Genomic DNA, 17,657 nt, shown 5'->3' on the forward strand with positions numbered 1-17,657 from the left:
CACGCATGCTCTGTGTAAAGGAGGAAGCACGTCTAACGAGATCAGATTTTGTCAATGAGCTCAGGATCTGTTGAGCAGCAAATCTTCCAGCATGATCTTGTCAGTCATTTCTCCTCTCATCCCGTGATCAGTGAAATCGGACTCCTGTAGCTCACGTTGGATGCAGGGTTGTCAAGTCCACTTTTTTCCCCTCTTGGAATTAGGCTGCTTTTAAAATGTTGCCATGGGTTGATTTTCCCCCGTGGGTTAAAGGTTTGAAAAATTGCACAAATTCCATTTGAATGAAATTTTTGTATTGAAACATTTTGCATATGATAAAACTGTGCTCGATGTTAAGTTTTGTTAAGGATGGCCACTGGTAGGAAGCCTTTTAGCTGTGTTTATGATCAATGTGCACAACAGTGACTGTTGTGTGAATAAGCAAACATGGTCACATTAGTTACAATATAACAACTTTCTATGCCCAAGTGTTACTAGTGACCCATTATGTTTTTAATACAATTAATTGCAAGGCTGTAGAGAACAGTGCACTATTGCAGACTTATATACTGAGGTTTTAATTACATTATTTTAATATAGTCAGTCGTGAACTAAAGTGGGCCGGTCTAAGGCATGAAACTCCAGGGCTGAAAATGAGTCCCACTCCGGCCCTGGAATAGATCATTCTTAACATGACACACAAGACAACAAAGCCACTGTAAAGTGTGAGGAGATGGACGGATGAATAGACATACCTGTGCCTACAGTTTTGACTCACAGAGGTAAAGACTAATAGCAAAATTACAGTGGTCTTTAAAACAGTCTTTGCTTTTACTTTCTCTCACATATCTCCATCTGGAAAGGAAACCAACCTCCAACAAACATCACGAGATGAACACAGGGGAGTGATGAGGAGCGTCGTGAGAGCACTGGAGCAGATGGAGAATGAGCGAGAAGGACAGCCACCATCGAAACCAGAGTTAACGCTTCATCCGCTGAGTCTGAGTGCGAGTGACGGCACAAAGAGGAATTCAGAGGAATGATGTCAGGAATTTTTGTGATAGATCAAGCGAGAACCAGAGCGACGGATGCGACCCATGAGCAGCGGAGTGCTGGTTAGGACCCTTAATGAAGAAAAGCCTCCGCTTGCCTTTTTAATTACTCAACCAGGCCTGACAAGTGGCCACAAAACCCTTCAGCCAGACAGACATGCAGGAACAAAAACACAGAAGAACTTGAGCTCACTCCAGTAAAAGCGGCTGCGCAGACGTCACGCTCCGTGGCTCCAGCACTGAGCACTGGTCGTGACCTTATGCCAACGGTGGAGCCAGGAACGGCTGCTGCTCACCTCGAGCAAACACAAGAGCTTCGGGGGAAAGGTGTAACAGTGAAAACAGCTCGACTATAGCAGTGGATTCAAAATAACAGACATTCTTAAATTCTGTTTTGCAACACTCTATGAGGAATGTGTGTTCATGTAGGTTTCTTAAACATAATTCTATCCAGCAGTTGCAGGATTTCAAATCGCTCAAGTATACAAATTAATCAGCATATTTAGAGGCACATTTGTACTTACACTGGTGCTTTATAACGTGGTATAACATGGCGTTCAGTCATTTTCTAACTCACTGACAGTTTGATTGTTTTTCCTCACAATCTGTTTACGTGTCAACAGGCGGCATTATCTGATATTGGCTTTTCAGATCTTTATCAAGTGACACATCCTGAGCATCCAGAGCCTAAAGGCACAATCCATCACACACATCCTCAGCATCTGAGCTTAATGACGGCTGTTGCTTAAAGGAAAGGATATGAGATATTCACAAACACTTGATACACAAAAGCCATTCAGCAACAGCGCATTCAGAGGAAAATGTGCTTTACTATGGTTCTGCTGACGACACATTAAATGCAGGAACTCTTATTAAGATGTGAGGTAAGAACTAATGACTTGGATCTTGTCCTTCATTTAAACATCTTGAAAAACATCTCTCTCTTGTGGACGGTATGAACAGGGTCAATTAATAAGAGTATTGTGCAAAAAAAAGTGGAATTTAAAAAGACTACAGTTGTTGCTATTTTTACTTTGGATGGGACAGACTTAAAAAATATATTAAATGACGTAAAATCTTAAAGGATTCAAGTGCTTCAAGCATATCTCGACAGTTTGTGTGTAAGAGTTCAGACACTGTAGTCCTGATTTTTTCAAAGCTCTTTGTTACGGCGGGGAATTACGATCTTTCGATAGGTCCGTCTCTCTGAGATGTTGCGTCTGACAGTGACGACAGGCTGAGGAGGTGTTTCTAACTCCAGAGACGGACTGGAGTGAGATCGCTTCATCCCAGCATCGGCCTCATCCTGCTGCTCATCCATCACTCCTCTCCACAATCCCTCATCAAACACATTCAGTTTGTCTCCGACCGATGAATCAGACTTCTCCAGCGCCTGCCAGGCCTCCAGAACTTTAAGATAGACTTCATAACGAGACTTCTGTGAAAAGCAGCAGACAACAGTCTTCACTCACACCTTCTACAGTGGAATTAAACTGAGTTACAGCATGAAAAATGATACAACATAGTAAGGGTTAAAAGCTTTCATGTCATCTGCGGCCTTTTTTGATGAAAAAAGCTTTTGCTAAAAGCTTTTGATGATGATTAGTGAAATATGGCGCATACAAAAGCTCTATTCCCTATCCTCTATCCTGAAATGATCATAAAATGCTGTTTTTATCATCTGCATTTCATTTCCATATGCATAGTGACGTCCAGAAATGTGACACTACTGCTTTTAACAGTACTAAAAAATAGCAAATTAAGAGATAATACTGACTGTAAGTATCACACCGCTTAAAATCTTGTTTTCCTGCAAAAATATCTAAACGGGATTGTTCACCCAAAAAAAGACAAATCTGTCATCATGGAACAGGTCTCAGGGTGAGTAAACAACGACAGAACATTTTTGGGTGAACTATCCCAATAAACTGAGAGAAATTCACCTGAGATGCAGAAAGTTGACTTGTTTTCAGAACATGAGCATCTGTTTTTCTCAGCCCATTGGCGATACTTTTATCTCACTAATCTTGTGTGTGTGTGTGTCATTTATACATCAGGCCTCTGGAGTTTGTAAGTGAAATGCATTATGTATTATGAGAAGGTGACAAACACACACCTCGTACTGTAAGTACTCCTCTCTCTGCCTGAGCTCCTCCAGCTCTCTGGCTTTGCTCTTTTTGCTGTCTGGCGCCTCCTGCTGGAGGGACGTCAGGTCCTGCTGGAAGCTGTGCAACATGGCCGCATGCGACTGCAGCTGTTTGTCCTGTGAAAACAATAACAGATGCAAATACACCGATCCACACCCTAAACGATGCTTGACATGCTGAACGACTCTTAAAGAAATTAAAGAACAGGGAAGCTGGTGTCTAACTACAGACACAATTATTGGCCTTTGGTGTGGATGGATGCTAATATAGATATGGTCATAGTTTTTGTTATTGGAGTGAATGTGTATTCAGGGATATTGTCCGTGATTAGGCATGTGACTGTATCAAACTTTCATGCTGCGATTAATTGCTAATGCTTTTATCACAGTATGTAGTATTATCACGATATTTAGTTCAGTTTAGCGCCATCTGCTGTCAGAGAGTGAATGTGCGCTTTCATTCAGCGCCACATGCACTTCTCATCCGAGCTTGTTTACATGAGAGTGCGCAGCAGTGTTGTGCATTGTCACCAGTTGATGGGAAAAGTATTCTTAAAATGCATTCAAAAAATCTGAATAATTTTTATTAAATAATTATTCACGGTATTTTGAAGTGCCCACAATAACAATATCGTGCATGTTCATTATTGTGATATATATCGCATTACCGAATACCGGCACATGTCTATCCATGATAGACAAGTTTAAATTGTAGTCAATCATGTCCACCCACAACTGTTGACCAATGGGCTTACCCTGTTGAAAGAAAAACAGCATATGCTGGTTAGGTATGTTTTGAAGCATTGCTACTGGTTCGAGCTGGTCCTTAGCTGGTTTAAGCTGGTCATGTGCTGGTCCTAAGCAACTAGCTCCTGCTCAGGACCAGCACAAGACCATAAGCTCATGACCAGTTAAGGACCAGCTCAAACCAGCAGCAATGCTTCAAAACATACCTAACCAGCATATGCTGTTTTTTTAACAGGGTAGTTACTCCCGGACAGAGAAGCAGATCAGAAAGGCTGTTACCAGCATGAGGTTGGACTGTGTCGCGGGCAGGATGGGCCGACAGAACTTTTTCTGAGAGCCAACAGCAGCGGGAAACGGAGGTGAGGAGTACAGCGCAGACACCAGGTTGATCCGGCCGATCCAGGAGTTCATCTGCTCTGTGGAACTGAAGAACACGTGACGATCACTCAGACAGAACTGTTAAATGATTTGGGTTTAAGAATAATCTGCACACAAACTCACGCAGCCTCGAAGAGGAAAACTCTCCAATCGGCCGTCTGCAGGCGAAACACGTGAGGGCGTTTGGTGTAATTCAGAGCTCGCTCCGCCAGAGCGTGATGAACGCTGACCACTTCCTCTGAGCTCTGGCAGTCCTTCACGTAATCATCCTGGACAGGCAAGAGACACGGCTCAACTATGACCGTTTTAACTGAAATTTGTATTGATGCTTTGGCAAGATTATATATAAATGCAGACATGCTAAAGCATGGTAAAACATGAAGACAGAGTGTTTGTCACCACCCTGGCTGTCCATATGCATTTATTTACATCTTACTAATATCCAGCATCAGTATCTGGCAACAAACCTTCTGCAGGTAAAGCACCATTCCCTTCAGCATGGCATAAAATGTCTTCCAGCTTCGTTTCCCCCATGGAGCTGTAAATCAGTTCAGTTGGTTATCAGTGTGTGTGAAATATTGCCTGTCCAGCGCTCTAGGGATCAGGATGCACAACTCATTGACTAAACATTTGAAAAATTACTTAATGACAAGTTAATTTGTGAGGTCCGCTAGATTTTTTCTGTTTTTATCGGTGGTGCTTTAAAGGGGTTGAATTATTCTTCTATACTAGTTGAAGAGAGTCTAAGGCCCGTTTCACACATACTCTGTTTGCAGTGCGTATGCAGTGTGTGTTTTTTTGCCTGTGCCTGTGTTTACAGGTTACACATGGCTTTTTGGCTAGGTTTAAAGCAAGGAAAAGCGCATTAGATAAATGAGGCATCATATCAGATGGCACTCGTGGAGGTAGAAAAATGTTCTTTCTGACCTGCATAAAGATTTATGTTTGTGATAGCCTACTACCTTTAACGTAAAAAAGTAGGCTATAGGAAATGTTTTGCCACTTGCTTGAGCAACTTAATATGTAAATCTATATAGAATTAAATGTAATTGAATTATACATTGTTTATATTTATTGTGTTTACATGTGAATATGTCTATGAAAGATTGTATTATTGTACTGTGTAAAAAGAATCACAATGCTAAAAAAGCATTTTCAGTATCAACATTTGGATTTGAAATCAAGATAGGGAATTAATGTTGTGTTTGTGGTATATTGCCGTGGATGTAAAAGCACAATGAGCCCGTGCTGCTTCTGCACCACATGTACTGTACACGTACAGCACAAGGACTACATATGGACTGCACACGGTTCACGTGTCAAACAGGTATTAGTGACTAGAGTGTCAGCAGCACAGTGAACACTGCCTCAACAAACATAAATTCTCCTAAAATCATACTTCAAATTGTCTGCTGTGAGCAGTAATGTTGTTGATATTCAAACTCTGTTTTTTGGAAGGACTATGATAGTTTTTTAAAATAAAATGTTAAAGTTAATTGCTCTTTTTTTGTTGAATATTGATCAGTTACGCTACTGAAGAGCTGCACACAGAAATGTGTCTAAATGCTGTCTGGTGAATGTAGCCTCCTAAATACCGACTACTGTACATCACACTTGTCTTTATCCACACTGCGACTCACTGCGTTTGCCATCAATGTCTGCATGCGCTTTGCGCTTTAAAAAGCCTTTCTGGAACACGGTGGCCTTGGTGTCGTGAGGGAGATCCTGGAACGGGTTACTCTTTGAGCGCAGAAGTCCATCCTGGTCCAAATCCTGCTCGAGCATCATGGATTTAGCCAGAAACTCCTCCTCTCTAGGAACAGAGATAAACATGATGAAACATCAGATCAAAGTCAGATCAGCACTGCAGGTCAGTTTACTCACATGGCCCACTGCAGTGGATCACTCTTGATGGAGCTGTAGAGACTCTGAAAGAGACAGAAGAAACAGAATTACTACTGAGCTTATAATGCAACACGTGAACAACTCGGGATGAAGATTTGGTGCTCACACCTTCAGATAGTCCTTGCTGAAATTCTCGCCTCCATTCATGCCATCCAGATTTGACACAAATTCAGCTGAAGACATGGGCTTCCCAACATTCTGATGACACAAAAGAGTTACTCTCTCAAAGACTGTAGTTGATCAGGTGACATTACCTGGACTCCTCCAGGTATTGGAGTTTAGGGACTTAATCTTTTTCTATGATTGTTCGAGTTACATGAGACTCACTTGTCCATGCAGGTCTGTGTTAAGCAGCATTACGGCACACGTGAGCGTGAGCACAGATCCCGCTGAGGAGGATGTGTCAGGATTACACTGATGGAAACGAGAGGAGAAGTGCTGCAGGACTCTTTCGCGCTCCTGAGTTTCACCGATCAAAACCACCTCCTTCAGAAATGACCTAAGAATCAGGAAGAGCCCAAAAACACCTGTTTTGAAAAGCGATCTCTTGACGCATCTCCTCATTGTGTGCTCAGATGTTGGGAATGAGAAGCTTACCGGAGCGCTTGCTCCAGACTTTGGTTGGTGAAGTCAAAGAATTTGAGGTACTCTTCCCCAACAGTATGACTGAACTCGTTGCTATCAAAAGAAACAGCAAATGGTAAGATTTGGTGGAAATACAAATACTTGCATGACACTTAATGTTGTGTAAAGACTTACTCTTTGTCCAGATGTCTGACCACATCTGTACGCTGAAAACCGTCCAATCTGTAGAGCTTCTCAGCCAACCGTTGAGCCTCGGCCCTGCCCATGACCTCAACGCTATCGTTGATGCAGGCACCAGCAGTTTTCGTGTCTAGAACAGGCAGCTCATCCTGCATACGGCACTCTGATGTCATATCCTGTACATGTTGTGCTACGTCTGTCAGCGCTGTAGGTTGGTTCATGTCACTGGATGCGTCTGAACTCTCTGATGGCTCCATCTCTGATTGTGGCGTCTGCTCGCAGGGTTTCTCCTCATCTGAACACTGGATCTGCTCTGAGGATTCGTTCTCATCTGGACATCCGAACTGCTCGGGCTGCTCACTCAGCTCAGACTCTGCTTGTTCTGACAGCCCATTTTCAGGTTCAGACTTTTGTTCTGAACCTACAGGTTTTTCTACATATTCTTGGTCTTGTGCGTTGAATTGCTCTGAGTGGTCCTGAATCTCTTCTGCATGTTGTAAAGTGCCATTATTCTGGTTCATCTCTGTCACTGTAACAGTTGTGCTTATCTTTTCTGGCTCTTGTGTCAGTATTACTTCCTCGAGTTCCACTGAATTGTCCATAAGGTCTGACAGCTGCTCTGGTGGTTCTGTTGGGCCTGTAATGATGGCATCCTGTGATTGATCAGGCTGGACCTCTGGAGGAATTGACTCTTCCTTTTCCGGACATTGATCAGGTCCTTGAATCTGATCCTGAATATCGGTTCTTGCGTCTGATGATTCTCCGTTTGCTTCGGTCTCAGTCCACTCTCTTGTTTGCTTTTCACTGCCTGAATCTGTGGTTTCCTCATGGGCAAAAGTCATTTGGGGAAGGACTAACGTGTCAGGTTCCTTCTCTTCATGTGACTGTGAGCTGATTTGACCCAGTCGAATCTCTGAGTCTCGTGCGTCCATAAAGATCTGAATATCATCAGAAGGTTCAGGATGCTCTTCAGTCACATCTTCTCTGGAATCTGATGGAAAACAGCACAGATAAATACTTCCATGCCATATTGATTTCTAAGAACAACAAAAGATCCTACAAAACAACACCAAGTCCAAACCTCTAGGAATGTAAAGGCTGATGGGAAACTGATGTGCAAGCGGCCAAATTTTAAAGGGGTCATATGATGCTGCTAAAAAGAACATTATTTTGTGTATTTGGTGTAATGAAATGTTTATGCGGTTTAAGGTTCAAAAAACACATTATTTTCCACATACTGTACATTATTGTTTCTCCTCTATGCCCCGCTTTTCTGAAACGCGTCGATTTTTACAAAGCTCATCGGTCTGAAAAAGCGAGGTGTGCTCTGATTGGCCAGCTATCCAGTGCATTGTGATTGGCCGAATTCCTCAAGCGTGTGACGGAAATGTTACGTCCCTTACCATATTGTGATGCCTGCGGCAACCACATGTGACGAGCCCGGGCTGGACTCCACGGTGAAAGCCGATCCGGCGATGACAGCGCGAAGTTGAAGTATTTCCTCAGCGACAAGCACGGATCAGCTCCAGGCATGACGAAGCGATATCGTCCTCTTTTGGAAGGCCAAACAAAGTAGTTTCGCTTTCACAACGAAGCACACAGCGCCTTCACGACATGGCGGCGGCGGCAACAATACTACAGCGAGAATAAAAGTTACGCCTTCTTTCTTTGCGTGAACATTTGGCGTTATGCAAATCTTCCCACATAGTGACATAGGTATGTGGGGGCGTGTTAGAACGAGCCGTTTTAGGTAGGTGTGGCTGACACTTAACGTTTATAAAGAATATCTCTTTGGATTTGAGACTTTAGTCTTTGCAACTTTACAGATCTTCTTTATGCACCAAGAGCTTGTAACACTCCAAAGAGAAAGGAAAAATTGAAACCGCCTCATATGACCCCTTTAAAGGTTATGCAACAAAACTCATGAAGAAGAAGCGAAATCGACTGAGTCAGCAAACAGTTCAACATTCACAGCTGACGAACACATGGCCATTTCACAACTGTCACACAATTACAACCACACCCCAATATGATTTAAAGCACTTCTATTATTCAAATCACATCACCTTACAAAAAACATGATCAAATAATTTAGACTTAAAACGTTACCATTGACATCTGCAAATGACATGGGGGGCTCTTCATGTAAAAGTGCCAGTTGTGTTTGTATATCTGAATTCTGAGCATCACATGTCTATTGGAGGGAAAAAAACTTTAGAACACATTAATTTCACTCAAACAAATAAACATTTGCCATCTTTTTCTTCTGGTCAATTCTAAGCCAACTCAATCTGATATTGTAATTCATTCAAACAAACTATACTGTACGTTTTGAAAGTTGTTCAACTCACTTTAAAAAGTGCACACACACGCACAGTATTCAGAAAGCAGGTCACTGGTTACTGATACAAGAACATGTCTACCAGAAAAACCACAAGGCCCTTCCGGTTTTACTGACATACCTGGGAAGACACAAGTTTAACGTCTAGTTGTGACTCGGCTTCAGGTAAGAAATCAACAATGGCGTCCTGATTTGTGATATGATGGAGGTCTGCAGATGGTAGATCCAATGTCCAGTCGATCCTTGGCTCGGTAATGGAGTCTAGTTCAGTCTCAGATGATCCGGGAGGCTCTGTGGGCGTTTCTGGGGCATCCCATTGCACAGTAGCGTAAGAGAGAGGAGCACAGGGAACAGTGACGGGGTACAAAGACACACCGTTATCTGGCACGTCCAGACCCACGCAGCTCTTCCTCGGGATGGTCTCGTTCTCAAGGCTACTTTCATTCTCCTGTTTCATCCTCTCTATGTACTGCATGGCCTCCAGGTAAGGTTCAGATTCCAGATAGTCTTCAATATCCTCCATAGTCTTCTCATTCAGATGGTCATCATGAACAGTTTAGGAAGAGCTCGTGTCAGTCTTTGTCCTCCGTGATGAGCAGGGCATCCATTTTGAGATTGTCGCTCAGAAACACAGTTTCCTCCCACACCTACCAAAATCTTCAACCAACAAACTCCAAGAGCCTGAGATTTCAGAAAACAAATTACATCTATATCATGATCATTCAGTACTGCATATAATCAAACATTTTGAGTATGTAAATGTTCACTTCTGTCTAAAGTGCATCGGTAGAGATAAAACCCTTTCATTAGCCATCATATCTACGCAGCTATGACACCACAAAACCACGACACTTTACAGCCATGTGCATGAGACCGCTGAAACATGAATTTCAGTCAATTTAATAGACAATCCGTGGAACAGCTACTTGTGTTCAGCATTTACACAACAAAGGCAATATAAATAAAGACAATATAAACCATCATGCTGACACTGCAAAGAGCATCTGTAGAATCAGGTTTATTTGATAATTATACACTTCTCATGATAAAAGTCCAAACGACAGGATCAGAGTCACTGTTTGCAGTGCTGAAACAGTCTGTCAAAACCACACACAGAAATGAGCAATAAATTATTTACATGTCATTTATAAGGCAATGGAGTCCTCCATAAGCAACATGCCTGGTTTGCATGTTCACATTCTCCTAACAAACAGCACACGACTAAATCAATGACTTGATTTATAATATCTAATGTGATGATGGTTTAAACAAATGTAGAGAATGGAGCTCACCTCAGCCGTGTCCTTCAGTGAAGCCTTCTGTACTCTTTTAAAGACACACAGAGCGGATGTGCTCTGCAATGACTTTTGCTCAAGCAGCACTGAGGCACATTTACACTTCCTGACCACAAACAACCTCCACTGACAGAGAGAGAGAGAGAGAGAGAGAGAGAGAAAGTGAGACAGACAAACACAGAGAGAGAGACAGTTGAGGGTGCTGGGCGAGACGAAGACAGATACTGCAAGACAGTGAAACTCAGTGAGTTTTTTCCCCCTTGCAGTTAGAATCACTATAATCACCATTAGCACAGATAAACACAATCTAAGCCTGACAGAGAGACACTGAGATGAAACATGAACTGACCCTCCAACAGTAATAGATTATAGATCAGCACATCACTTCCTGCTGCTCCTCACATCACCTCACACTTCCTGTGCTGTAGAAAACATGAATATGAAAATGCCTCCTAAGGCGTCTCATGTTTCTGACACTTTCACAGTCCAGTGACATAAACGGTTTCATTACAACACATTTTAATCTTCATCTGATCATCTGTGAAGTTCAGAATGTGTTTAAACAATAACATAACAAAACACTTTAAACACTATTCATGACATTCATACAAGTTCAAAAGTTAAAGGGGACTGAGATGATACAAAAAGCATGATATTATTATGCATTCGGGTCACAGCAGTTAAATGGACAGTCTATGAAAAGGTAGCTACATTTGAAAAGTGTTATTAGGCTACACACAAACAAGAGAGCAAATGAATTAAAAACAAATCTTTCAGAATTGATTTTCTTTTCAGCTTCATCTTTACGTGAATCAGATCTATAAAATGAATTCATTAAATCCGTGCTGCCCGACTTGATGCGACGGTCGTTTTAAAAAAAAAAACCTTCGCAAACAAGTCCAACAGCATTTTTTACATTTTGCAAGTACAGCTTTGGTTCAAATGACACACAAAAGTCAACGCCAAAAAAAAACAAAACCCCGCGCTCATTCAGCACCGGACAATTTTCACTCACCGGCTTTTTTTTCTGCGAGACATCTGTGAAAATACTACGAATTGAAAACCGATGCGCGTCTACAGGAAAATGACCATACGATTGGCTGTTGGCAAAAGCGAAAGACACCTGACACCTGAGCGCCCCGCCCACATTCCTCAGTCAGCAGGTAAAACTGGTACCTGTAAGGACTTGATCCATCCATCATCCATCCATCCATCCACACTCACCGCTGTTCTCTGAGCGGGGAAACATCTGATGGCCAGTCCCAAGACTCTGGAGAGCAACACATTATCCTACAATATGTCAGTATAGCGTATAACTCACAAAAATGTTAACCACAGAATAGTCACTGTATGGATAGTTTTGTATGAATTGTGTTGTCATGTCATTGATCCAGAGACAAAGACTAACAAAAAGAGACTGAAAAAATACTATAGTAATTTATAGTAAATACTATAGTGTTTTTGAACCATACTATAGCATACTTTAATTTGTTGTGGTAATTCTATAGTTGCTGTGGTAACATAACAACTATAGTAATATAAACAAATTACTTTACCCAATACTGTACTACGTTTTCTACAACTATAGGGTATATTATACTACAGTACTCTACATTTTACTGTAGTACACAATCTAAAGTATACTACAGTATTTATCACAGTTTATTAGTTCACTATAGTTAATACTACAGTATGCTGTAGCATTAATTAACAAAGGGTTGTAAATACAGTATAATACACTTTACTATAGTATGGTTCAAAAACACTATAGTATTTACTATAAATTACTATAGTATTTTTTTCATGTGGGTAGACTCGTGAATGGCTTTCAGAACAAATGCTGTCGTTAGTCTTAAGGTCTTAAGGATACATACATTTACATTTAGTCATTTAGCAGACGCTTTTATCCAAAGCGACTTACAAATGAGGACAATAAAAGCAGTCAACACTAACAAAAGAGCAAAAAATTAAAAGGAGTGAACGTGTTATTATCTGAAGTAAAACTGCTGCTGCTAGCCTGCTACTGATAACTGTTAGCAGAATGCAGAAATATTCGTTGGAGAATCGCTGAAAAGCATATCGAAACAAGCAATCAGAGCGGCTGTAAGTTTCTTCCAATCCTGCGGGGGCAGCGGTGAGTCCGGCGGCGCTCAGGGTTGTTTCGCGGTCACTGCGGCTCCGTGTATTTGTTGAAATGGCGAAGTTTGGCGATTTAAAAGCCTTTCTTGAATCTTCATTAAATGAAATCTTCCGCGCGACGGTCAGTGACGTTCTGGATTCAGTGGAGCAAACAGTCGGCGAGTATCAGCTTAAAATTCAGCGAATTGAGTCCGAAAATGAAGATCTGAGAAAACGACTTTGTGCAAAAGAAAAAAGGACAAATTATGTCAAAACAGGTGCGTGCAATTTGGAAAATGATGTCATAGTTAGTATACACTGCGCTGTTTTTTGGTTAATGCGTGCAAATGATACAAGTAGTAGGAAAGAGGAGAAATAAAAAGCGATACTTATTCTAAATCTACTTATTAAATCTTAAAGACGTCTATCAGATGTTTGTACACGGCAGATGCTTTCCAGATGAAGAGATCTTTAACAGACATCTTGCAGACGTGCATGTGCTATCTGGGAACAGACAGCAACATTTAATCCATCAAACGAAACTGCTGTCTGTTATAATCTGTTATGTATTTCAACCAGTTATGGTTTTATGTAAACTCTTATTTTAATCCTCTGCAAGAGTTTAACTCTTCGGAGATCAGCGTGTTTTTCTTTGTTACTCATGATTTATTTTGGACATCTCATGTTGGCCAGTAACTAGATGTTTTTGTGTGTGTGTGTGTGTGTGTTGCAGAAGATGAAGACTGTGTTGTGGCTCAGCTTGACTTTTCAAGAGACACTTTCAGCCAGACTTCATCTGCTCAAATGAGTGAATACAATGATCAGACGAAGATGGCTGATTTACTGTGCAGCCGTACAAAATCACAAACCACAGATGTCACGCCGTTCCAACTAAACAAGGATTGTGCAACAACATGTTTATTTGTAAAGGCTGACCCAGACACAGAGGATGGATGTGCCGTTGACCTTTCAAATCCTCATGCTTCTCCTAAATACACCAGTAAAGAAATAAAAATAGAGGATACTAACGAGAACTTTGACTCGTTGGAGAATCGCTGAAAAGCATATCGAAACAAGCAATCAGAGCGGCTGTAAGTTTCTTCCAATCCTGCGGGGGCAGCGGTGAGTCCGGCGGCGCTCAGGGTTGTTTCGCGGTCACTGCGGCTCCGTGTATTTGTTGAAATGGCGAAGTTTGGCGATTTAAAAGCCTTTCTTGAATCTTCATTAAATGAAATCTTCCGCGCGACGGTCAGTGACGTTCTGGATTCAGTGGAGCAAACAGTCGGCGAGTATCAGCTTAAAATTCAGCGAATTGAGTCCGAAAATGAAGATCTGAGAAAACGACTTTGTGCAAAAGAAAAAAGGACAAATTATGTCAAAACAGGTGCGTGCAATTTGGAAAATGATGTCATAGTTAGTATACACTGCGCTGTTTTTTGGTTAATGCGTGCAAATGATAATGTTGTACATAAGAGCTGTGCATTTGAGTTATCCCTTCTGTGATTATCATTTGCAAACACATCTGATATACAAGTAAATGTAAATAACAACGTGTGACAAGGGGTGACGTATTAGTTTCTTAAAAAAAACAATTCACTCTGTCATAACCCTGATAGCACAGGTACATCTCGGAGACGTCTATTTGACGTCTGCATTTACATCTGCAAGACGTATTTTTTAGAGTGTTTGCTCATCTGCAATACGTCTATAGGACGTTTCCTATCAGATGTCAAATAGACGTTTAGAAGATGTCTTTACGATGTTTATGATTTAGAATGTATGTAAAACTGAAATCTTAAAGACGTCTATCAGATGTTTGTACACAGCAGATGCTTTCCAGATCAAGCAATCTTTAATAGACATCTTGCAGACGTAATAGCACAGGTACATCTCGGAGACGTCTATTTGACGTCTGCATTTACATCTGCAAGACGTATTTTTTAGAGTGTTTGCTCATCTGCAATACGTCTATAGGACGTTTCCTATCAGATGTCAAATAGACGTTTAGAAGATGTCTTTACGATGTTTATGATTTAGAATGTATGTAAAACTGAAATCTTTACTTTTTTACTTTGTCATTTAGCAGACGCTTTTATCCAAAGCGACTTACATATAAGAAAAAGTAATTAAAACTAAAAGCTAAAACTCTCAGCTTGACTTTTCAAGAGACACTTTCAGCCAGACTTCATCTGCTCAAATGAGTGAATACAATGATCAGACGAAGATGGCTGATTTACTGTGCAGCCGTACAAAATCACAAACCACAGATGTCACGCCGTTCCAACTAAACAAGGATTGTGCAACAACATGTTTATTTGTAAAGGCTGACCCAGACACAGAGGATGGATGTGCCGTTGACCTTTCAAATCCTCATGCTTCTCCTAAATACACCAGTAAAGAAATAAAAATAGAGGATACTAACGAGAACTTTGACTCTGAACGTCACGCTTTATTTAAACGTCCTTTAGAGCCAGAGATCAACTCTAATGACTGTGATGTTAAAGTAACGGTAGTGTCAGACAAACACCTTTATCATGTTGATGAGGGTGAGTGCAGCAGACATGCAGCGTTGGAGGAGGAAGTACGGGAGTCACCGGAGCCCGATATCATCTTTGATGAAGAGTCCAATCCAGACAGACTGTCCAATGAGGGATCTTCTGGATTGCTTCATATGACGGCGTCGCCGCCAAACTCACAAGAGCTGAGACCAAACTATTCCTGCGGTCAGTTTAACAAGAGCTTCAAGCACGAAGCATCGCTCAGCATCCACTTGAGATCTCAAAGCTCGGAGAAGACGCACATCTGCGGCCAGTGCGGGAAGGGGTTCGACCGAGCCGATCTCCTGAAGAACCACCAGCGCACGCACACGGGAGAAAGACCCTTCGCCTGTAACCTGTGCGGGAAGAGCTACGGCCACCAGGGCCAGCTGCGCATCCACAAGAGGATCCACACAGGCGAGAGGCCGTACTGCTGCCCGCACTGCGGCAAACGATTCAACGAACACAACCAGCTTAAAGTCCACCTACGGACCCACACGGGCGAGCGGCCATACACCTGCACCGTATGTAGCAAAACCTTCACCAACGCCGGAAACCTGAGGAGCCACCAGAGAGTCCACACCGGAGAGAAGCCGTACGCCTGCGGCCAGTGCGGGAAGAGGTTTATCGGTATGGGCGACCTTAAAACACACTACCGCATCCACACGGGCGAAAAGCCGTACCGCTGCGAGCTGTGCACCAAGACCTTCAGCCAGGCCGGGCATCTGACCATCCACAAGCGCATGCACACCGGCGAGAGGCCGTACGGCTGTGGTGAGTGCGGGAAGCGCTTCACGGTGGCCAGTAGCCTGAAACTGCACCAATTAACACACACCGGAGAGAAACTGCACACCTGCTCGCACTGCGATAAGAGCTTCAGCCGGGCCGGACACCTCAAGAGACACGAGCTGGTCCACTCCAAAGAGAAGCTGTATTGCTGCACGCACTGCGACAGGAAATACAGTGACCAGTCGTCTCTGAAGAAACACCAGAAACTGCACATGACAGCCAAGAATGAAGGCGACCGGAGCGCTGCTGCTGCGCTTGACACAGAGTAACTGTGACCAGACCGTAACGTGTTTCTGCATCTTCATTCATCTTCCTCATCATGTTCCTCAGTATCGCTTCTTACAATAAACATGTTGAATCTGCTGGGCTACAGTGACCGTTGGATTGAAATGATGGTTCCTGTGATTGAAAATATAATTGACATGCATTGAATTATAAGGATCATGAGATCTGATGTTCATCTCTAATACTGACCGGTTGTCATATTCATGTTTAAGGAATACCATGGCATTATCATGGTAGTTTTTGGCACGTTGCACAGCACACATACTGTACTGATGTTTGATAATATAGATAGGTCTTCATTCCTTTAGACAGTGTGTTTTCTGTCTGTGACTGTATGAATTATGTTCATTAGAAATTAATGCTGTCGTCCTGTATGACCTCGTTTGTTAAATATCAGTTATGATGTAAGCACATCTTAGATTAAATGCAATTTAACTTAAGCACCTTCTATAAGATGTTCTCTATTGTATTGTGAATTAATGTGAATAATTTCAACTCCTCTTAAATGTTAACTCAAAGCTTCAGTGACAGAATAAAGCTTTTTAAATAGGTCAGTGTACTGTTTGAATCTTTAGATTTAGTAGTATTTGAGCTCCAGTGATCATTACTGAAGACCATACCGTGTCACTGTTCATTAAGCTCAGTCATATTAATCCTATAAAGATGCTGTATCACCATGAATTTCTAGGCCTCTAAATGATTAACATGATCAAACTTAGCTGTTAAACCTGTCGCACACAATCTACTACATGTACTACTCTCATCTGATTGACAGTTTAGACTTTTTTTTTTTTATCAAGTAAAAGGTCTTTAATATAATTGTACAAATGTCCTGCTGTTAAACCTGTCACACACAATCTACTACATGTACTACTCTCATCTGATTGACAGTTTAGACTTTTTTTTTTTTTATCAAGTAAAAGGTCTTTAATATAATTGTACAAATGTCCACCTTTAGCTTGTGCTTCACGTGTCTGTTTGCTGTCGAATCTTTACTGATTTTTGTCAAAACGTGACAGTAACTTTGATATTGTTAGTATAGTAATATGTCAAGATAAACACTTACTGGACTGTAGCAGCTTTGCTTTACTTCATTATTCAGACATCATTTTTTAGAAAAATCAGTGTCTTAAATATGATCTTCAGGGTTTTGAGGAACGTTTGTTTCCAGAACCTTCACTTTCACTGTTCCTTAGTGGAGGAATGATCTTCCCAAGCCTCGAAAACATCTCAGATCTTTCGAGGAGTGTTTATTTAATCTCAGTCATCATTGAATTGCATTGCATTATATGTTTTGATCATTTAAATATCATCTTACTA

General features: G+C 41.7%; 2 protein-coding genes across 2 annotated transcripts; one reads left to right on the plus strand and one right to left on the minus strand.

Moving 5' to 3' along the window:
• Positions 1-1,353: 1,353 nt before the first annotated feature.
• LOC107742164 (PH and SEC7 domain-containing protein 1) lies at positions 1,354-10,980 on the minus strand. Its single transcript, XM_016555065.1, has 15 exons — positions 10,958-10,980; positions 10,606-10,734; positions 9,435-9,994; positions 9,082-9,166; positions 6,967-7,963; positions 6,805-6,885; positions 6,535-6,706; positions 6,316-6,405; positions 6,187-6,230; positions 5,943-6,115; positions 4,770-4,840; positions 4,426-4,571; positions 4,204-4,348; positions 3,148-3,294; positions 1,354-2,469 (listed from the first exon to the last, which is right to left on the minus strand). Exons 3-15 carry the CDS (start codon positions 9,834-9,836, stop codon positions 2,185-2,187), a joined length of 2,838 nt encoding a protein of 945 aa, XP_016410551.1. The 5' UTR covers positions 9,837-9,994; positions 10,606-10,734; positions 10,958-10,980; the 3' UTR covers positions 1,354-2,184.
• A 1,724-nt stretch (positions 10,981-12,704) lies between these two features.
• Positions 12,705-17,100, plus strand: LOC107742169 (zinc finger protein 436). The gene is made up of 4 exons (XM_016555068.1): positions 12,705-13,004; positions 13,460-13,780; positions 14,111-14,139; positions 14,879-17,100. Exons 1-4 carry the CDS (start codon positions 12,803-12,805, stop codon positions 16,319-16,321), a joined length of 1,995 nt encoding a protein of 664 aa, XP_016410554.1. The 5' UTR covers positions 12,705-12,802; the 3' UTR covers positions 16,322-17,100.
• Positions 17,101-17,657: the final 557 nt, after the last annotated feature.

The sequence above is a fragment of the Sinocyclocheilus rhinocerous genome, unplaced genomic scaffold (assembly GCF_001515625.1).
Source record: "Sinocyclocheilus rhinocerous isolate Xijiao unplaced genomic scaffold, SAMN03320098_v1.1 scaffold1971, whole genome shotgun sequence".
Classification (NCBI taxonomy): Eukaryota; Metazoa; Chordata; class Actinopteri; order Cypriniformes; family Cyprinidae; genus Sinocyclocheilus; species Sinocyclocheilus rhinocerous.

Coding starts and splice junctions, on each gene's coding strand:
- LOC107742169 (XM_016555068.1), top strand. CDS start 12,803: ATGGCGAAGTTTGGCGATTTAAAAGCCTTTCTTGAATCTTCATTAAAT. Junction 13,781..14,110: donor CTTTGACTCGTTGGAGAATC/GCTGAAAAGCAT, acceptor ATGTCAAAACAG/GTGCGTGCAATTTGGAAAAT. Junction 14,140..14,878: donor ATTTGGAAAATGATGTCATA/GTTAGTATACAC, acceptor TAAAACTCTCAG/CTTGACTTTTCAAGAGACAC.
- LOC107742164 (XM_016555065.1), bottom strand. CDS start 9,836: ATGGAGGATATTGAAGACTATCTGGAATCTGAACCTTACCTGGAGGCC. Junction 9,167..9,434: donor TTAAACTTGTGTCTTCCCAG/GTATGTCAGTAA, acceptor TCCCTCCAATAG/ACATGTGATGCTCAGAATTC. Junction 4,572..4,769: donor TGGTGCTTTACCTGCAGAAG/GTTTGTTGCCAG, acceptor TTGCCTGTCCAG/GATGATTACGTGAAGGACTG.